Source organism: Gossypium raimondii, chromosome 5 (assembly GCF_025698545.1).
Source record: "Gossypium raimondii isolate GPD5lz chromosome 5, ASM2569854v1, whole genome shotgun sequence".
Classification (NCBI taxonomy): domain Eukaryota; kingdom Viridiplantae; phylum Streptophyta; class Magnoliopsida; order Malvales; family Malvaceae; genus Gossypium; species Gossypium raimondii.
Window position 1 is genome coordinate 9,937,327 of NC_068569.1, and position 14,343 is coordinate 9,951,669.

At 30.8% G+C, this 14,343-nt stretch overlaps 3 protein-coding genes and 1 non-coding gene across 4 annotated transcripts; 3 read left to right on the forward strand and 1 right to left on the reverse strand.

Annotated features, from left to right (window-relative positions):
* The first annotated feature begins 723 nt into the window (after nt 1-723).
* Nucleotides 724-2,182, forward strand: LOC105769891 (uncharacterized). Its single transcript, XM_012590843.2, has 2 exons — nt 724-1,063; nt 1,857-2,182. The coding sequence occupies exons 1-2, from the start codon at nt 826-828 to the stop codon at nt 2,000-2,002; spliced, it is 384 nt and encodes a 127-aa protein (XP_012446297.1). The 5' UTR covers nt 724-825; the 3' UTR covers nt 2,003-2,182.
* A 2,081-nt stretch (nt 2,183-4,263) lies between these two features.
* Nucleotides 4,264-6,085, forward strand: LOC105769892 (uncharacterized). Its single transcript, XM_052631595.1, has 3 exons — nt 4,264-5,125; nt 5,247-5,419; nt 5,643-6,085. The coding sequence occupies exons 1-3, from the start codon at nt 4,604-4,606 to the stop codon at nt 5,737-5,739; spliced, it is 792 nt and encodes a 263-aa protein (XP_052487555.1). The 5' UTR covers nt 4,264-4,603; the 3' UTR covers nt 5,740-6,085.
* A 2,369-nt stretch (nt 6,086-8,454) lies between these two features.
* On the reverse strand, nt 8,455-9,964 carry LOC105765895 (hypothetical protein). Its single transcript, XM_012585171.2, has one exon. It carries the CDS (start codon nt 9,787-9,789, stop codon nt 8,713-8,715), a length of 1,077 nt encoding a protein of 358 aa, XP_012440625.1. The 5' UTR covers nt 9,790-9,964; the 3' UTR covers nt 8,455-8,712.
* Nucleotides 9,965-11,778: 1,814 nt separating this feature from the next.
* Nucleotides 11,779-11,850, forward strand: TRNAD-GUC (transfer RNA aspartic acid (anticodon GUC)). Its single transcript has one exon. It is a non-coding gene; the product is annotated as a tRNA-Asp (tRNA).
* Nucleotides 11,851-14,343: the final 2,493 nt, after the last annotated feature.

Below are 14,343 nucleotides of genomic sequence, written 5' to 3' on the forward strand. Positions count from 1 at the left end.
TTGTTCAAGATAAACACCAAAGAAAATAGTGGGTGATGAATTCAATCCTCCAAACACATCCCCACTTTAGCATGCTTAGCTACTCAGTCCGTAGCTTTGTTAGCATCTCTTATGATCTTTTAGATTCAAAAGTTATTCACTTGATTTTTCGAAATATTAAACCTCTTCAAAATTGGTTTCAGCTTCCAACTTCTCTCATAATCTTTTTTTTTAGTTTCTGATAAGACAATAAGAAAATCAATTTCTAAAATCACATTCTCCCATCTATTTTTAGTAGCAAGTTCGACTATATGAAATATAAGACGTTCGATGTTAAATATGGTGACTGACATATATTATGGAGTATTAGATTTTATTCTACAAATGACCCCATTAATATCTACATACTTACTACCAAGGATGACCTCAAGCTTCATTTTCCAAATAAACCAGCAAATAAAATCCATCTAGTGATAAGACCAAAATGATTTTATTTTATTCACTAAAAATCAATACATCAAACATAAATTTCAATTTCCTTTCCCCCAAGGGTATATGCTTGAAGTAGTGAAATTTAAATGTAATTTAAGAATAAAGAAATACTTTCGAGAGAATAATAAGAAATAAAGGGATGATATAAGATTTTAAAATTAAAAATTTAACTAAAATTATATAAAACTGTTTTTTTTAAAAAAAAAAATTAAGATAAGAGGTAGGCTCAAATTGAAAGAGAAGATGAATAAAAATAATGAGTCCCGAAGCAGAAATTGAGCCACGCAGTTCAAGCCCATTACTATATACTGATGGTTTTCTCAATTTCAGACATTTGGCGTCGATACCTTAGAAATGGTAATGACCACCACTTTGTGTGCTTCGTCTCCTTGGCGCCATCACTATTGTTTCATTTATTCCAATTCCAAAAGCTTCCATTCGGATTCGCTTCAACAGTTGATCTTTCCCCGGAAGTTTGATCCCCATCGTCCCTCATTCCTTGTCCGCCTCCGGTCCAATTCCAAGATGCGCTCGCCACGTTGTCTTTCGGCTGGCCCCGGACCACCTGACGCCGACCCGCCTCCTCCCCCAGGTTTCCACTGCCTTCTGAATCCGCTTTCTTATTTTTGGTAATTTTATTCATGCGTTTGAACTCAGATTAATTTGTTTTTATAAATAATTCTTCAAAATTTAGGCTTTGTCGACTAAAACAAAAACTATTCCTCTAATATGAGTACGGGATATGATCCTTCAAGCTTTTCAAATATGCACACATATCCATATTCAATACTCACAACCGAAATTGAGTGGACATACTATGCTGAAGACTCTTTTTGAGCAAGAGGAGGCCAAGGGCATGGGGAAATCGGAGTGTTAGGTTAAGCCTAGGTTTCTTATGTTGAGGTTCTGTCCTTCTAGTTTTAATTGCTTAGTTTTTCTTTCTGTTTTTTTTTTCTTTAAATTGCAGATATATCAATGTAAATTCAAGCTTAGCGTAGACAAAGAGAGTGAAAGTTTGTATAGGAAAAACATTGGCAAGGTTACTCTTTTTTATTGTTAAAAGAAAAAAGAAATAAAGAGAGAGAATCATAGTTTATCAATTGTATTTCAAGTTCCTCCGGAATGTAGTTTATTAAACAAAATAATATAATTGTTGAAACAAATAAGCATTAGTGCTTAATTTTGGACATCATCCATAAATGCAGAGACTAAAAGCGACTGATGAGAAATTTTTGTTTTGACGATGGTAATGGAAAAGATTTGAATTAGAAGTACCCATATTTTTCCTTTGCATGTAATTGGCTGGATTTGACTCTTTCTTCCTTGCTTATTGCATTTTAAATTGCTTAGAAGGTGGCGTCTTATGATCTTTTTTCATGGAACAGAGTTTGCAGGAAAGTTATCAAAATTTCAAGATCAAGTGCGGATCTTCTTTGCTGTCCTTTTCTGGGTGTCTCTGTTCTTCTGGTCCTCTGCATGGGATGGGGGGAATTCTGGTAGACCAGATAAAGGGTCTCGATTTAGAAGATAAGCTAGTAAGATTTTGATTCTATATACATGCAAATATATACAAGAAATACATCACGAATATAGACAATGGATATGTAATTGTTTTCTTCCATTTCCAATTGGTTTTGTTATGTTAAGGAAACATTTTCCTGTAACATCTTAGTGAATCAATTCCATATTTCTTTCACTCTCTAAGATCAAATGTAGCTTGCTGCTGTTTGTAGTTTCCATTGTTGTTGTAGATTAACAGATTCATTTACTGCTTTTTATGTACCGTTATTTGTCACCATGAGTAGAAAAAATTCACTTGTTGACGTGAGTGTTATTCTGCATTATTGGTACTCTTTATTTTCCCTTAAGAATCCTATCTGACTTCTGTTCCTTTACAACATATTCAGATACACTGGCACGGCTCCTAAAAATATATGAAAGAACTTAGAAAAAATTGAGCATACCTATGTCGGTTACGTATTGATATCCAATACTTGATCTTGAATCCAGGTAACGTAGATGTTTCTATGTTGCTTACAAAATCAATCCCAATAATAGTTACTCTTATGCCTAATTAGACATCATAAGAGTGAGTTGCTACATGAGTAATCAGATGGCATTAATATGAAAATCTATTAGTCGTTTCTTGCTGCCGTTTATTGAATTTATAAATTTTATGTATATCAGGCCTATTGTTCCTTGAGTACATGGTGGAGATGCTAACCAATTAGATTATGATTGAGATTTTGCACAAAAGCTGTTATTAGTTATTGCAATAATATCAAGATCAACAATACTTTTTCAAGAAGCTGTATTTCAACATTACTCCCTTTTAATGCAGCTGTAGTCAGGTCAAATAGCTACGTACTTGACTGATATTATTTGGACCAGAGGTGAGTGTCTGATATGGATGGGCTTTTGACATGTTTATGCTCAATTTCCTTAAAGATGTTCTAATATTCGGAGAATCATATCTATATATATTAGACATGCGTGTCTAGCAATAGTTATTTTAGAAATAAAAAAGGTGTAGATAACATAGCTTTGTTATGTATGCAGCTTTTTTTGTACGTAGGACGAGGTATTCATATGATTAATTAGACTCGGAGAATTGATGTTTTGTTTCATGTTCAATTACAGCATTGTTAGGGGAGGAAGGGGAAGGGTTTAGTTGATTGTATTCTTGGGAGGTGGTCTAGGACTAGGAGTAATGGAAAATTTGGTGGTTCAAGTAGGTAGTAAGACTGCTTGAATTGGTCTCGTATTTTAGGGTTTATTAATATAAAACCAGCTGAGTAATGTGAAATGGACAGAAGATTTGACAAAAGACCATTGTTTGTCTAACGTTGATGCATACGAGGTAAGGGTAGACAAAAGTAGATTTGATATAAATCTATAAGAAATACCATTGACGGCAATACTCTACAGCTTGGGCTCAAATTTGACCCTCGTTTTACTGTTTTGTTATTAGTAAAATAAAAAATATATAATTTTATATTTAAATGAAATTCAGATAGGATTCAATTGATCGGGTAAGAAAAAAAAATCTTTGCCCAAATCTGACTCGTTTTTCGGATGGGGTGGTGTGGATTTCCCTGGAAACAAGTTAAAGATAGCGATCTGTTCGTGTGTGTTATCTGTGAAAAGCAAAGGGCACGTGTCGACCTAGTTTTGGGCAAGCTAAGATGTCAAATGATGGTGATGGTGATGGTGATTGGTAATGCGCCGCCCACAGTGTGGCTTGCCCACTCCAGGTGTTCCTGTAAGTCGGAAATCGATCTGCTATACCTATATCCATATTGCGATCATATTGGTTTTATAAGTTATAATTGTATCTAATATATTAGATGTCTGAATAAATTTGAGTGGATTAATGCTTCGTCTGTTATATAAATTTCATACGGCATATTATGATATTATTTTTTCTTGTTTTAAATTAATGGATTTAGTGGGAAGTATTAATTGTATGTCAAGTTTTACTTTTAAAACCTTTCGAGATAAAAATGAAGTATTTAAGGTACACGATTAAGTTTATTTAACTAATAAAAATAAGTTGAATTTTTGTATTTTATTTTAAATTTAATTATCTCAAACTTGGGTTTGTATTATATAAATAACAAACGAAAAGTTGACTAAATTCATGAATTAATTAAATGGTTTTGGAAGTGTAGCTCGTGACAAGGGCGAGATTAGATAATACTATTATCATCATCATCATCATCATCAAATAAAATTATCTTATCAAAGCATGAAGTATCAAGACATGGAAAAGTAAGTAGGGTTGTTGGGATATTTGTCGTTTTTTGATGGATTGAGCTGATGCTTATCCGGTGGATCTGATCAAATAATACGCAGTTTCTTTATTCTTCTTCTTTAAATCCCAGTTAGCTATTTGCTGTTGTAAGCAGAGAAGTCTCCTCCTTGACAAACCCAAACCCAAACCCAAACCCAAACCCTGTCGAGTCTTCTTCTCACTTTGAAACAGATACTTGCATAAATCCTTACAAGAATCATATATATAGAATCTCTCACTTTATACTTTGTTACTTATTGCAAGAAAATATCAAATTTGGTTCGCTTGTAGAAATTTCCATATGGTTAGTTGGGTTTGTGATTCAAAAGAAAGAAAGAAATGCTGCTCATGAGAAGCTTATCGACACCAATCTTAAACTCATGGTTATGTCACTCCAAAGACTGTTGTTCATCACCAGACCCCGACTTCCCCATTCTCCAAAGATCCGGATCAGTCTCTTTGTACACCCCAGCTTCCATTGATGACCATAAACATAAACAACTCAATATCCCAAAACCAAGAAAAGAAGAGGGCAAACCCATGATACCAACACCGCACTCTCTCGACCTCCACAAACAAGCAGAGCAGGAAAGTGATGACCAAGAACAAGAGTCAGAACCCAAGTCTTGTTCCATCCAAACACTATTTTCAATTTCTGAGTTGGGAGAAAGAGTAGTGGATGATGATGAAGTTAGTAATGTGACGGATGGTGGTAGTATCTGCGGCCCTGGAGATGATTGTGGTGGCGGCGGCTCAGGGTTATTTGAGACTGACAGCACTAATGTTTACTACCAGAAAATGATTGAAGCAAATCCTGGTAATCCGCTTTTTCTTGGGAATTATGCCAAGTTTTTGAAAGAGGTAAGGCATAAATTCTTAGGACGGAAAACTCTTGTTGGGTTCTTGATCTGACAAACAACTTCATCTGTCTGAATTTACATCTTGGTTTCGTTACATTGATTCACGTGTTGTTTGATTGCAGATTAGAGGGGATTTTGGCAGAGCTGAGGAGTACTGCGAGCGAGCAATTTTGGCAAATACTAATGATGGAAATGTTTTGTCACTCTATGCTCTTCTAATTTGGGAAAACCAAAAGGATGCTCATAGAGCCCAAACTTACTTTGATCAAGCTGTTCAGGCTTCCCCACATGACTGGTAAAATACCCCCCCCCCCCAAAAAAAGCACCAATTTATCAAAAGAATTACTTTATTTTATATGTTCTTGGCATCTAAATACTATAAGATCCAAATAGACCAACTATTTGCCTGAAGCTTTTGCAAGTTTCAAAGCTCTTGATGGATTCTTTGAATTCAATCTATTTCAACGCTCTACTTCCATTGTTGGAACTCCTGAAACTTAATGTGTGATCTTCTGCAGTTTTCTCCTGGCTTCATACGCAAAATTTCTTTGGGATGCAGAAGAAGAAGAAGAAGAAGAAGAAGAAGAAGAGCATAGCGGGCATGGTGACTGGTGAGAGTGGACAAGAAACTGATAACCATGTACATCGTCCAGATTTCTGTCTTCGGCTTCCTCAACATCCGTCCATAACCGCACCTTCTTAACTTATAAGTATCAATGTATGTTCAAAAACTGACTTGCTGGGAAATCCTATCCTACTCTCAAAGTGTGGGTTGTGAGTGTGGGATGCAGTATATATTCAATTCGGGTGTACAGGAGGTCTTTCTACACATTTATATGTTGAGAGCTAATGTATAGAACACAGTAGATGACAATCTCGTGTTGATTTTCCTCATTCACTGCATCTCGTAACAATAATTTTGCCTACATATATATAATAAGAAGTCATTTGTAAATATCAACACCTGGATTTAATCATCTGGCTTGCTCTTAAAGCTTTGATTACTCACTCAATCTTCATTTCCTGGACACTGTATGCTGTATCTTTCCTGCTTTCAACACAGAATATTGGGACTAAAACACGATAGATGACATCATAAGTTGATGATTTAATATCTTCTGCTACGCCTTAGTTGATTACATTTTTGGAAGATGAAATATATTTATATATTTTGATTTTATTTTATTCGTCTTCACAACGTGGGACCAAATCCAAATGTACAACACTTTGGTAATTGCAGAGGACGCATGTCGTTGATATCTTATAGTGGTTGTTGCAAATGCTTGTAATCATCTAAATTTTCCATTTCTGTTGTACGCAATTGGCTTTTTTCCATCTAATAACCTTTATTTATTAATCTCACTGATAATCATGTCTTTATCCTCGTCACCAGAAATTAAATTTTGGTTTGTTTTTGGGTAAGTATCATTAATGTTCGTTTTTTTTCTCAATATATCCATCAGAGCGAGTCCAATGATTAATTGTTCGTGTTTTGTAAGTTCATTAAAAAAGTATATACTAACCACGAGTTTTAAAACTATTTTGTACCTAATGCGTGGATCAAACTACTAGTATTATAATTCCGGTTAACAACTCAGTTATATCAAATTAAAAATTAGAAGAATAATTGTTTAACCAAAACAAATAAATGTTAGTGAGATTTATTTTATGCTATTTGAATTTGAATAAATAAGAGTGCCAAATATAAATGTATGTTTTAGGAGGAATATTTTTCATTTTGTATGTTCTGTAATAGATCAAATTCTGTTATTATACTTTATACTTTGAGTAAGTTGTGGATTTAATATATATATATATATATATTAATTTGGTCATTTTCAAATTTTGTAATTTTTAGAATTTTAAACTCCTAACTAAATGATAATTATTAAATTTATTAATTTAAGTTTTGTTATTTTAAAATTTGATGTGCAATGCTATGTTTGTTTTGTTATTTTTACATATTACTTGCAAAAAATCAGTTAATGGATTTAACAAATGTCATTTGTATTAAGATTGAAATTTTGAAATTCAAAATTCAAAAATATAGTCATGAAGAATGATCCAATTGATGAGCATGGACTAAAATTATAACTTCACGTATAATACGAGATTAATGACATAATTTAACCAAACAAATTTAATTGCCACCATCGGATTAGGAGTAAAATTTAAAATTTTAAAAATATATGAACTAAAATTGATCAAATTAAAATATAGGTATTAAATCCACAATTTATACCAAATATAAAGTTTAATAGCAAAATTTGAACTTTGTAATTTGTTTAGACCAAAATGAAAAAAATCTATTGCTCTGAAAAACCTAAAATCAATCTGAATCGGATTATTTAGATTACTTATGACATGTCAATTAAAAGTTATCATTATTCAAAATTCAATTGAATTTTATTTATTTATTTTATAATTAATTTTAATTTTTATAAAATAAAAATAAATATTTTATATTTGAAATGGTGAAAATAATTTAAAAGTTGTATATAAAAATATTTAAAAAATATATAAAATTATTGAATTTTTGTATTTACTTAAAAAATATTGTTTTAAATAATATTATCGAAAAATATTTCAAGATTTGGGTAAACTACATCTAAGGTGACTATACTATTGATAAGTTTACATTTTGTCACTCACTTCAAAAATTATAAAATAGTCATTAAATTATTAAAAAATTCATTTAAGTCACTAGACAATTAAAATAGTTGTTGTATGACTTTTTCGTATGCAATGCCAAGCAAACAAAAGCTTTTATTTAACTTCTCTTCTAGTTTTTATATAAAATAGTAAAATAAATTAAAAGTTCTATATAAAAAATATTTTATATTTAACAGTGTGGAAATAACTTAAAGTCCTATATAACAAATATTTTTTAAATATCATATAAAAGTTATGGTTATTTTTTACTTAAAAAATTAAATTTAAAAAAAATATTTACGAAAAATCAAATGATATTCAAAACAGTTATTTTGTTAAAACAGTAAAAAGAAAATCAAATCTCAAAAATTAAATTAAAAAAGAAAGCAAAAATCCAAAAGAATTCCAGCCAACCAAACAGATGTTATCCGAGGTTGACATCTCCAAGATTTATCCCAATATTGTTTGAGTCAATTTTTTGGCTACATTTGCAGCAAAAGCCTTTGTGTAAATCGAAATCATCCAGTGGAGTGGATATGACAGTATTAGCCATCCATGAAATATCCCACCAAAACATTAAAAAAGAAAATCAATTAAATTAAATGCATAAATTGATTTTTTTCATGCGATCTCTTAATTTAAAACTTACGCCATAATTAAAAAAAAGAAAAAGAAAAGTGCAAATGAAAATGTGAATCCAAAGGCCTCCTAATTCAAGATATTACGGCAGTAGTTTTGAATATTTACATTTACCTGAGAAGCAAAGAATCAAATAACAGTCAACATATTAACCAAAGGCCAAAGCTTTAAAAATAAATAAAATAACAACATATTCATTTTGTGTCCATCTTCAAATCATAGGCAAAGGAAGGATCAAAATCTTATCTCGTAAATATTGTATCCTTCAAGTCAACAGCCCCCCGTGGCCATCGAGAGTTATACGACAGGTGCAGAACCCTTCTCCAACACATCAAGGAACTCAGTTCTGCTTCTTACAATCCTATGAAACACTTCCCTAATATGCATCTGTAAAGGGGTCAATCCTTGATCCATCCTCCCAAAAATCTCCTTTAATTCCGAAACATTTGCAGCTGCTTCCTTCACTTTCTCAGCGTCTCCAGGGAAGTGGAAAGAATCCGTAAAGTCAATCAAACTCTGAGCCAGTTTCTCCATTTTCTGCAGCTCATCCAACAATCCAGACATCCCTTTCTTCTCCTTCTTCTTCCACTCATCAGCGATTTTCTCTTGTAATCCAATCAAGCTATGGGCCCAATTCAGTTGCTTGGGAACCGGGAAATGAGTGGGCAACCCGTTCCTCTCTTGACAAGGTATTGCAGCTACCAATGCCCACATCACAAATATCATGATCACGTTCATGGTATAAATTGGAGAGGGCAAACCCGAAGCCTCTGCTCCACGTGGTGCAACCAGGTTGTACATCATGGATTGAATCTGTTTTGCGGATGACCAATTCTTAGCCACCTGCCAAGAAAGTGACCTGAAATGTCCGGCAATCTGCTCCTTATTAACACCTCGGCGACCGAAGGACCAGCTCCTTTCCGTGGCTTTAACATGGGTACCTTCTTTATCGTCCAGATTCATTGCGGAGAGGAGCATAAGTAAGGCCTTTTTAGCTCGCTTGGCATGGCCGTCCCCAAGAGGGTTTTGGTCCAAAGCCGAAATAACAATCTCAGACAGTTTTTGGCAATGCCTAACGGAGTCAACCCCGTTGGCAACGGCATTACAAATGTCCAAAGCCTTGACGGCGCGTTCAATGAATTCAGGGATCAACCGATCAAAAGGAGGCTTGGAGAGCTGGGAAGGGTCACGATCCATAATGAGAATAGCCTCGAATTCGGCTTCGCAGCAAAGGAAAACATCGAGGAGTCTGTGTAGCCAGGAAACTGAGAGGAGGGCATCGTCCTCGGGTGGTGATGAGAGTTCGGTGAAGCGATCAGAAACATGCTTTTGGAAAAGCTCAATGTCTTCAAGCTCTTGCTCTTGAGTATCCATGATCACCTCCTGATACTGATTCTCCCCAAGAAAGACACTTGGTTTTCGTTTGAATGCGTTGCATTTCTGTTGCAATTGGTTTTTACAATGAAAGAGGGTCGTGTTTGAGGATAAAATTGCTTGGGAAGAATTCAATGGTGAGGGGCCCAGACTGGTTCTTAGCACTCTGACTCGGGACTCCTTTCCTTTTTTTTTTTTTAAATTTTTGTCTGGCCCCCAAAACCCGCCTTTCTGTTTAAAAAAAAAAACAGATAGTCCCTCCCTTTGACCAGGTCATTTCATGATGGCCCCGCCCGGCCCCCCTCTCTTTTCTTTTTCCTCTCGGTTAAATTCTGCTATTGAGTACCTGTACTTTTTTTTGCCAAATTAAGTTTTTACATTTTAATTTTATCAATTTTAGTCATAATTCAAATAGTAGCAAATAAATTTATTTGGTGAAATTTGATTATTAGTATTGTACTATACGAACAATAGTAAATTTAGCCCGTATTCTCTAACTAGATCATTCTAAATCTCTATAATTTTCAAATTTTGAAATGTTAATCTTGAAACAAATAACCGTTATTAATCCATAAGCTAAATTCTTAGTGAATAATATAATAAATAACATATATTTTTCATATTAAAATTTGAAAATAGCATAACTTAACTTAATAAACTTAATAATTATTATTTAATAAAGACAAACAATTTAAACTTTTAATTTATAAAAAATTAAAATAATTAAATTAAATATAAAAATTAAATCCACAATTTTTATAAAAGATAAACATTATCTGCACGGTGGCATCCTCTTTGAAGGTCAACTCTACCATAGCGATAGCACCTTTGATTGTAAACTAAAGATTTAAAACAGTGATCCAAATCTTTCAAATCTTGTCAGAGTTTGAAGTCGGATTAAAAATAAAAAATAAAACTAAGTTTTTTCTAATATTTTAAAACTTATAAAACAACAAATTTAACCTTCGTATTATATCATTTAATTCTGTTTTTTAAAATTAATTTTTCATATTTACAAATTTTGATACTGTTTATAAAAATTTCAAAAATTATAAAAAATTATTTAATTGATAGTCCTTGTACTTCTAAAAAATTCAAAAATTAATTTATATATTTTAAAAGTCTTCCTCTACTTGTTCTATTTAAAGATCATAGTGTAATCATTATTATTGTTGTTGTTTTTTATCAGATGAAAATCCATTCATTAAAAACCAGTTACAAAGGATGGGTTAAAGCCCAAACATATACAAATCAAAAGCCCAAGGCTTGATCCACACACAGCCACCTAGAACCTTAGTGACCTAAACAACATCGCCACAGAGGAGGGGAGAGAGAACCAAGGTCCGGCAAAGCGGCATGGTGATGTGAGCGGTGTTGGCCCGGAGGCTCAAACCAAAGGAGGAAAAGAGAGAAAAATATTTGAGTGTGTTGTGTATTGTCTTTGGTAATGGTTGTCTAACTATTATTATTGGTGATAGTCTTCATCAAAATTTGTTAAATTAAAATGTTGTTAAAATTTATAATTTCTATGGTATTGGATGATACATCATTTGCCAAATAATAAAAAAATAATACCCATGTGTTTCACTCTGAATTTAATAAATTTTATTTTAGCATGATATATATGTAATATGTGAAATATTAAATTTATATTATCGATAATTTTTATATAACTAGATTCATATCTAAAATATTAGATATATATTTCATATACTTGAAGGAAGGATACAGACATAAACATAATAAATTAGAATACGAGCAACACAATTAGTTAATGAATTCGTATAACAAAAATAAATAAAAGCAAGCGAATCATACAAAGTATGAGTCTCTTAGATGACTCAACCATAAATAGACACTCATTTTGGTATAAAACAATCCACCTTAAATCCTAGTAGATATATTCAAGCCTCCACTTTCAATGTACAAAAAATGAGACATGTTATCGGAAAAAAATAATATAATAGCTTGCCCAGTTCTTTCAACAAAGTCGTTGTAGTATAGTGGTGAGTATTCCCGCCTGTCACGCGGGTGACCCGGGTTCGATCCCCGGCAACGGCGGTTTTTTCAATGATATATTTTCTTTTCTTTTCAATAGTTAGTGAAATAAATTTATCTAAATAAATATATTCATATAAAAGTATGAGAGAGGTTATTCTCGTTCTCATTTTTATTTATTCAACATGTTTGAAAATAGAAATAAAATATGAAAACTCCCTAAAAATGAAAACAAAAATTATTTTAGAATTTAAAGATGGCTTTATTAACAAAAAAATACCATTTATTGTTTGACATTAAAAATAATTTATTATATTACTTATCATTATGTGATAATAAAAAAAGTAATATTAATTAATTAATAACTAATGTGATATATGGTATGTAATGTTAAATTAAAAATAAGAGTTAGATTTTATTTTAGTTCATTTATTAAAAAATAAATAAATTAGTTTTTATATGGTAGATTAAAAAGTAAATTGGTTAATTATGATAAAAATTTCATCATTTTCTACTATTAAAAATGTGCATGGTTGACAGCATAACTAGACAGTTATACGTGTGTGCCACGTGTACCTCGTGCTAATGTACATTGACTTGTTAATAAGTAGAAATTGATGAAATTTTTAATGAAAAATATCAATTTTCTGTTTGATTTAATGTACATGGATTAATTTGCCAATTTTTTAAAGTAGATGGGATAAAATGTAATCTAACTCTTAATATTACCTCACAGATATTATATATGATATATTATTATTATTATTATTATTTGATATTTAATAATACTTACCATAGTTATTTAAAGAAGAAATATCAAATCACAATTGCACTTGGAAGATGGAAGATCAATGGTGAGATAATGATAGTTTTAATTATTTTGTTTTATATGTTTAGAGTTTTGAATTTTAATTTGTAGAATTTATTTATTTATTTTGTTGTAATTATTCACAATAATACATTGATTTATATGTTGTTTATTTGATCTAATTATTTACTTATATATTTTCGTTATTTTCTTAGTATACTCAATTAATTTTCAAAATTAATAAACTTTTCCCAAAAAAATATATTTTTATGAGCTGGAAATTTTATTACAAATTAGAAGTGTTCGATAAAAATAAACATGTTTGGATTGGTTAAAGAGTGAAGAAAATGGGATTCCTTTCGGATTAGGGATTTTATAAAGAAAGAGAAGGGAACCATATCTTAATACCTCAATGAGAGGAAAATACCAATTTTTTTTCGTATTTTGCAATTAACTGTTTTTTAAAATTTATTTTCAGCAAAAAATATTAACTATTCATTGCTTTAAGTTCTATATTTTAGGTTATTCTCTTTTTATTTGTAACAATCTTATTCTTATTTTCTATTTTTAGACTACTAAGAGTACTTAATTTTGAATTATTAGATATCAATATTTTTACTGTATCATTAGATTATCTCTTTATTTTTTTAATAATTTTAACAACTTCATTTAATTTTTATTTTGTTAGATTACTAAGGACCTTTTTTTTTTTTGCAATTTGATCAAATAAGCTTCTTTTAAACCAGGGTATGTCTATATATTATTGATTAAAACTTTAATTATGATTTTATGCAGATATTTTTAATTTAGTTTTTATTATATATTATTTATGTAAAGGTCAAAATTGGAAAATACATGTAAAATAATCCATTTTCTTTATGATAATTCTCATATTTAGAGTTGTTTCAGTATAGTTTTAGTGCATTTTATACACAATTGGATAAGAGTCACATGGTTTAAACCTATATAGAATATAAGTGTACAAGAATTTTAATCACTGCTTTTTACAAGTCAAGACTAATAATTTATTTTTTAATTTGAAATATTACAGTTATATATAAAAATAATTTCAGTTTTATACTAATGTTGATTTAATAAATTAATAAACGTGAGACTATTATTTCAATGAATTAAAATATAAACATATAAAATCACTTGAAGGAACGTAATATTAAAACCCCTTTCTACAAGGAAAATTCAAACGTATATGGTACTGGAACCCTCCAAGTTTATTTGAAAAATTTAGTCTTATTAAAAACATAATAATGACATTTTAAATTTATTTTAAATAAAATATTGTATTTTATTCACTTGGAGGCTTACACGTCCAACTTTGAGGATATATCCTATCCCTATTCAAAAGTCACCATTATTTAATTTTTAAAAAATCTTTAGCCATCAGATAATGCCCTGAGTTTTTTTTTTTGACTTTTTCCTTGGCTTTAATTTTGTGTGATTATTAGATCCAATAAACATAAATTAATATTTTATATGGAAAATTTTGACATTCTCCAATCAAGTTTTATCTACGTGTACATTCGTCAGCGTATTACATGAATACAAATATTTTTAAAAATTAAAATTGTAATAAATGAATTTATTTTTTTGAAATTTTTTAATATAGTTGGAAGATTATGCCTTTATATACTCATATACAAATATTTAAAAAAAATGGAAGAAAGTAAAGCATAGTACGGAATTATGATGTGTGCAAAATTTGCCAAATTCATAGAGTAATTCTTACTTTA

Bases quoted from the DNA above. Each gene is read 5' to 3' on its own strand.
- LOC105769892 (XM_052631595.1), top strand. From the start codon at position 4,604: ATGCTGCTCATGAGAAGCTTATCGACACCAATCTTAAACTCATGGTTA. The intron at 5,126-5,246 runs GTAAGGCATAAA...GTTTGATTGCAG, and splicing joins ATGCCAAGTTTTTGAAAGAG to ATTAGAGGGGATTTTGGCAG. The intron at 5,420-5,642 runs GTAAAATACCCC...GATCTTCTGCAG, and splicing joins CAGGCTTCCCCACATGACTG to TTTTCTCCTGGCTTCATACG.
- LOC105765895 (XM_012585171.2), bottom strand. From the start codon at position 9,789: ATGGATACTCAAGAGCAAGAGCTTGAAGACATTGAGCTTTTCCAAAAG.
- LOC105769891 (XM_012590843.2), top strand. From the start codon at position 826: ATGGTAATGACCACCACTTTGTGTGCTTCGTCTCCTTGGCGCCATCAC. The intron at 1,064-1,856 runs GTTTCCACTGCC...TTCATGGAACAG, and splicing joins CGACCCGCCTCCTCCCCCAG to AGTTTGCAGGAAAGTTATCA.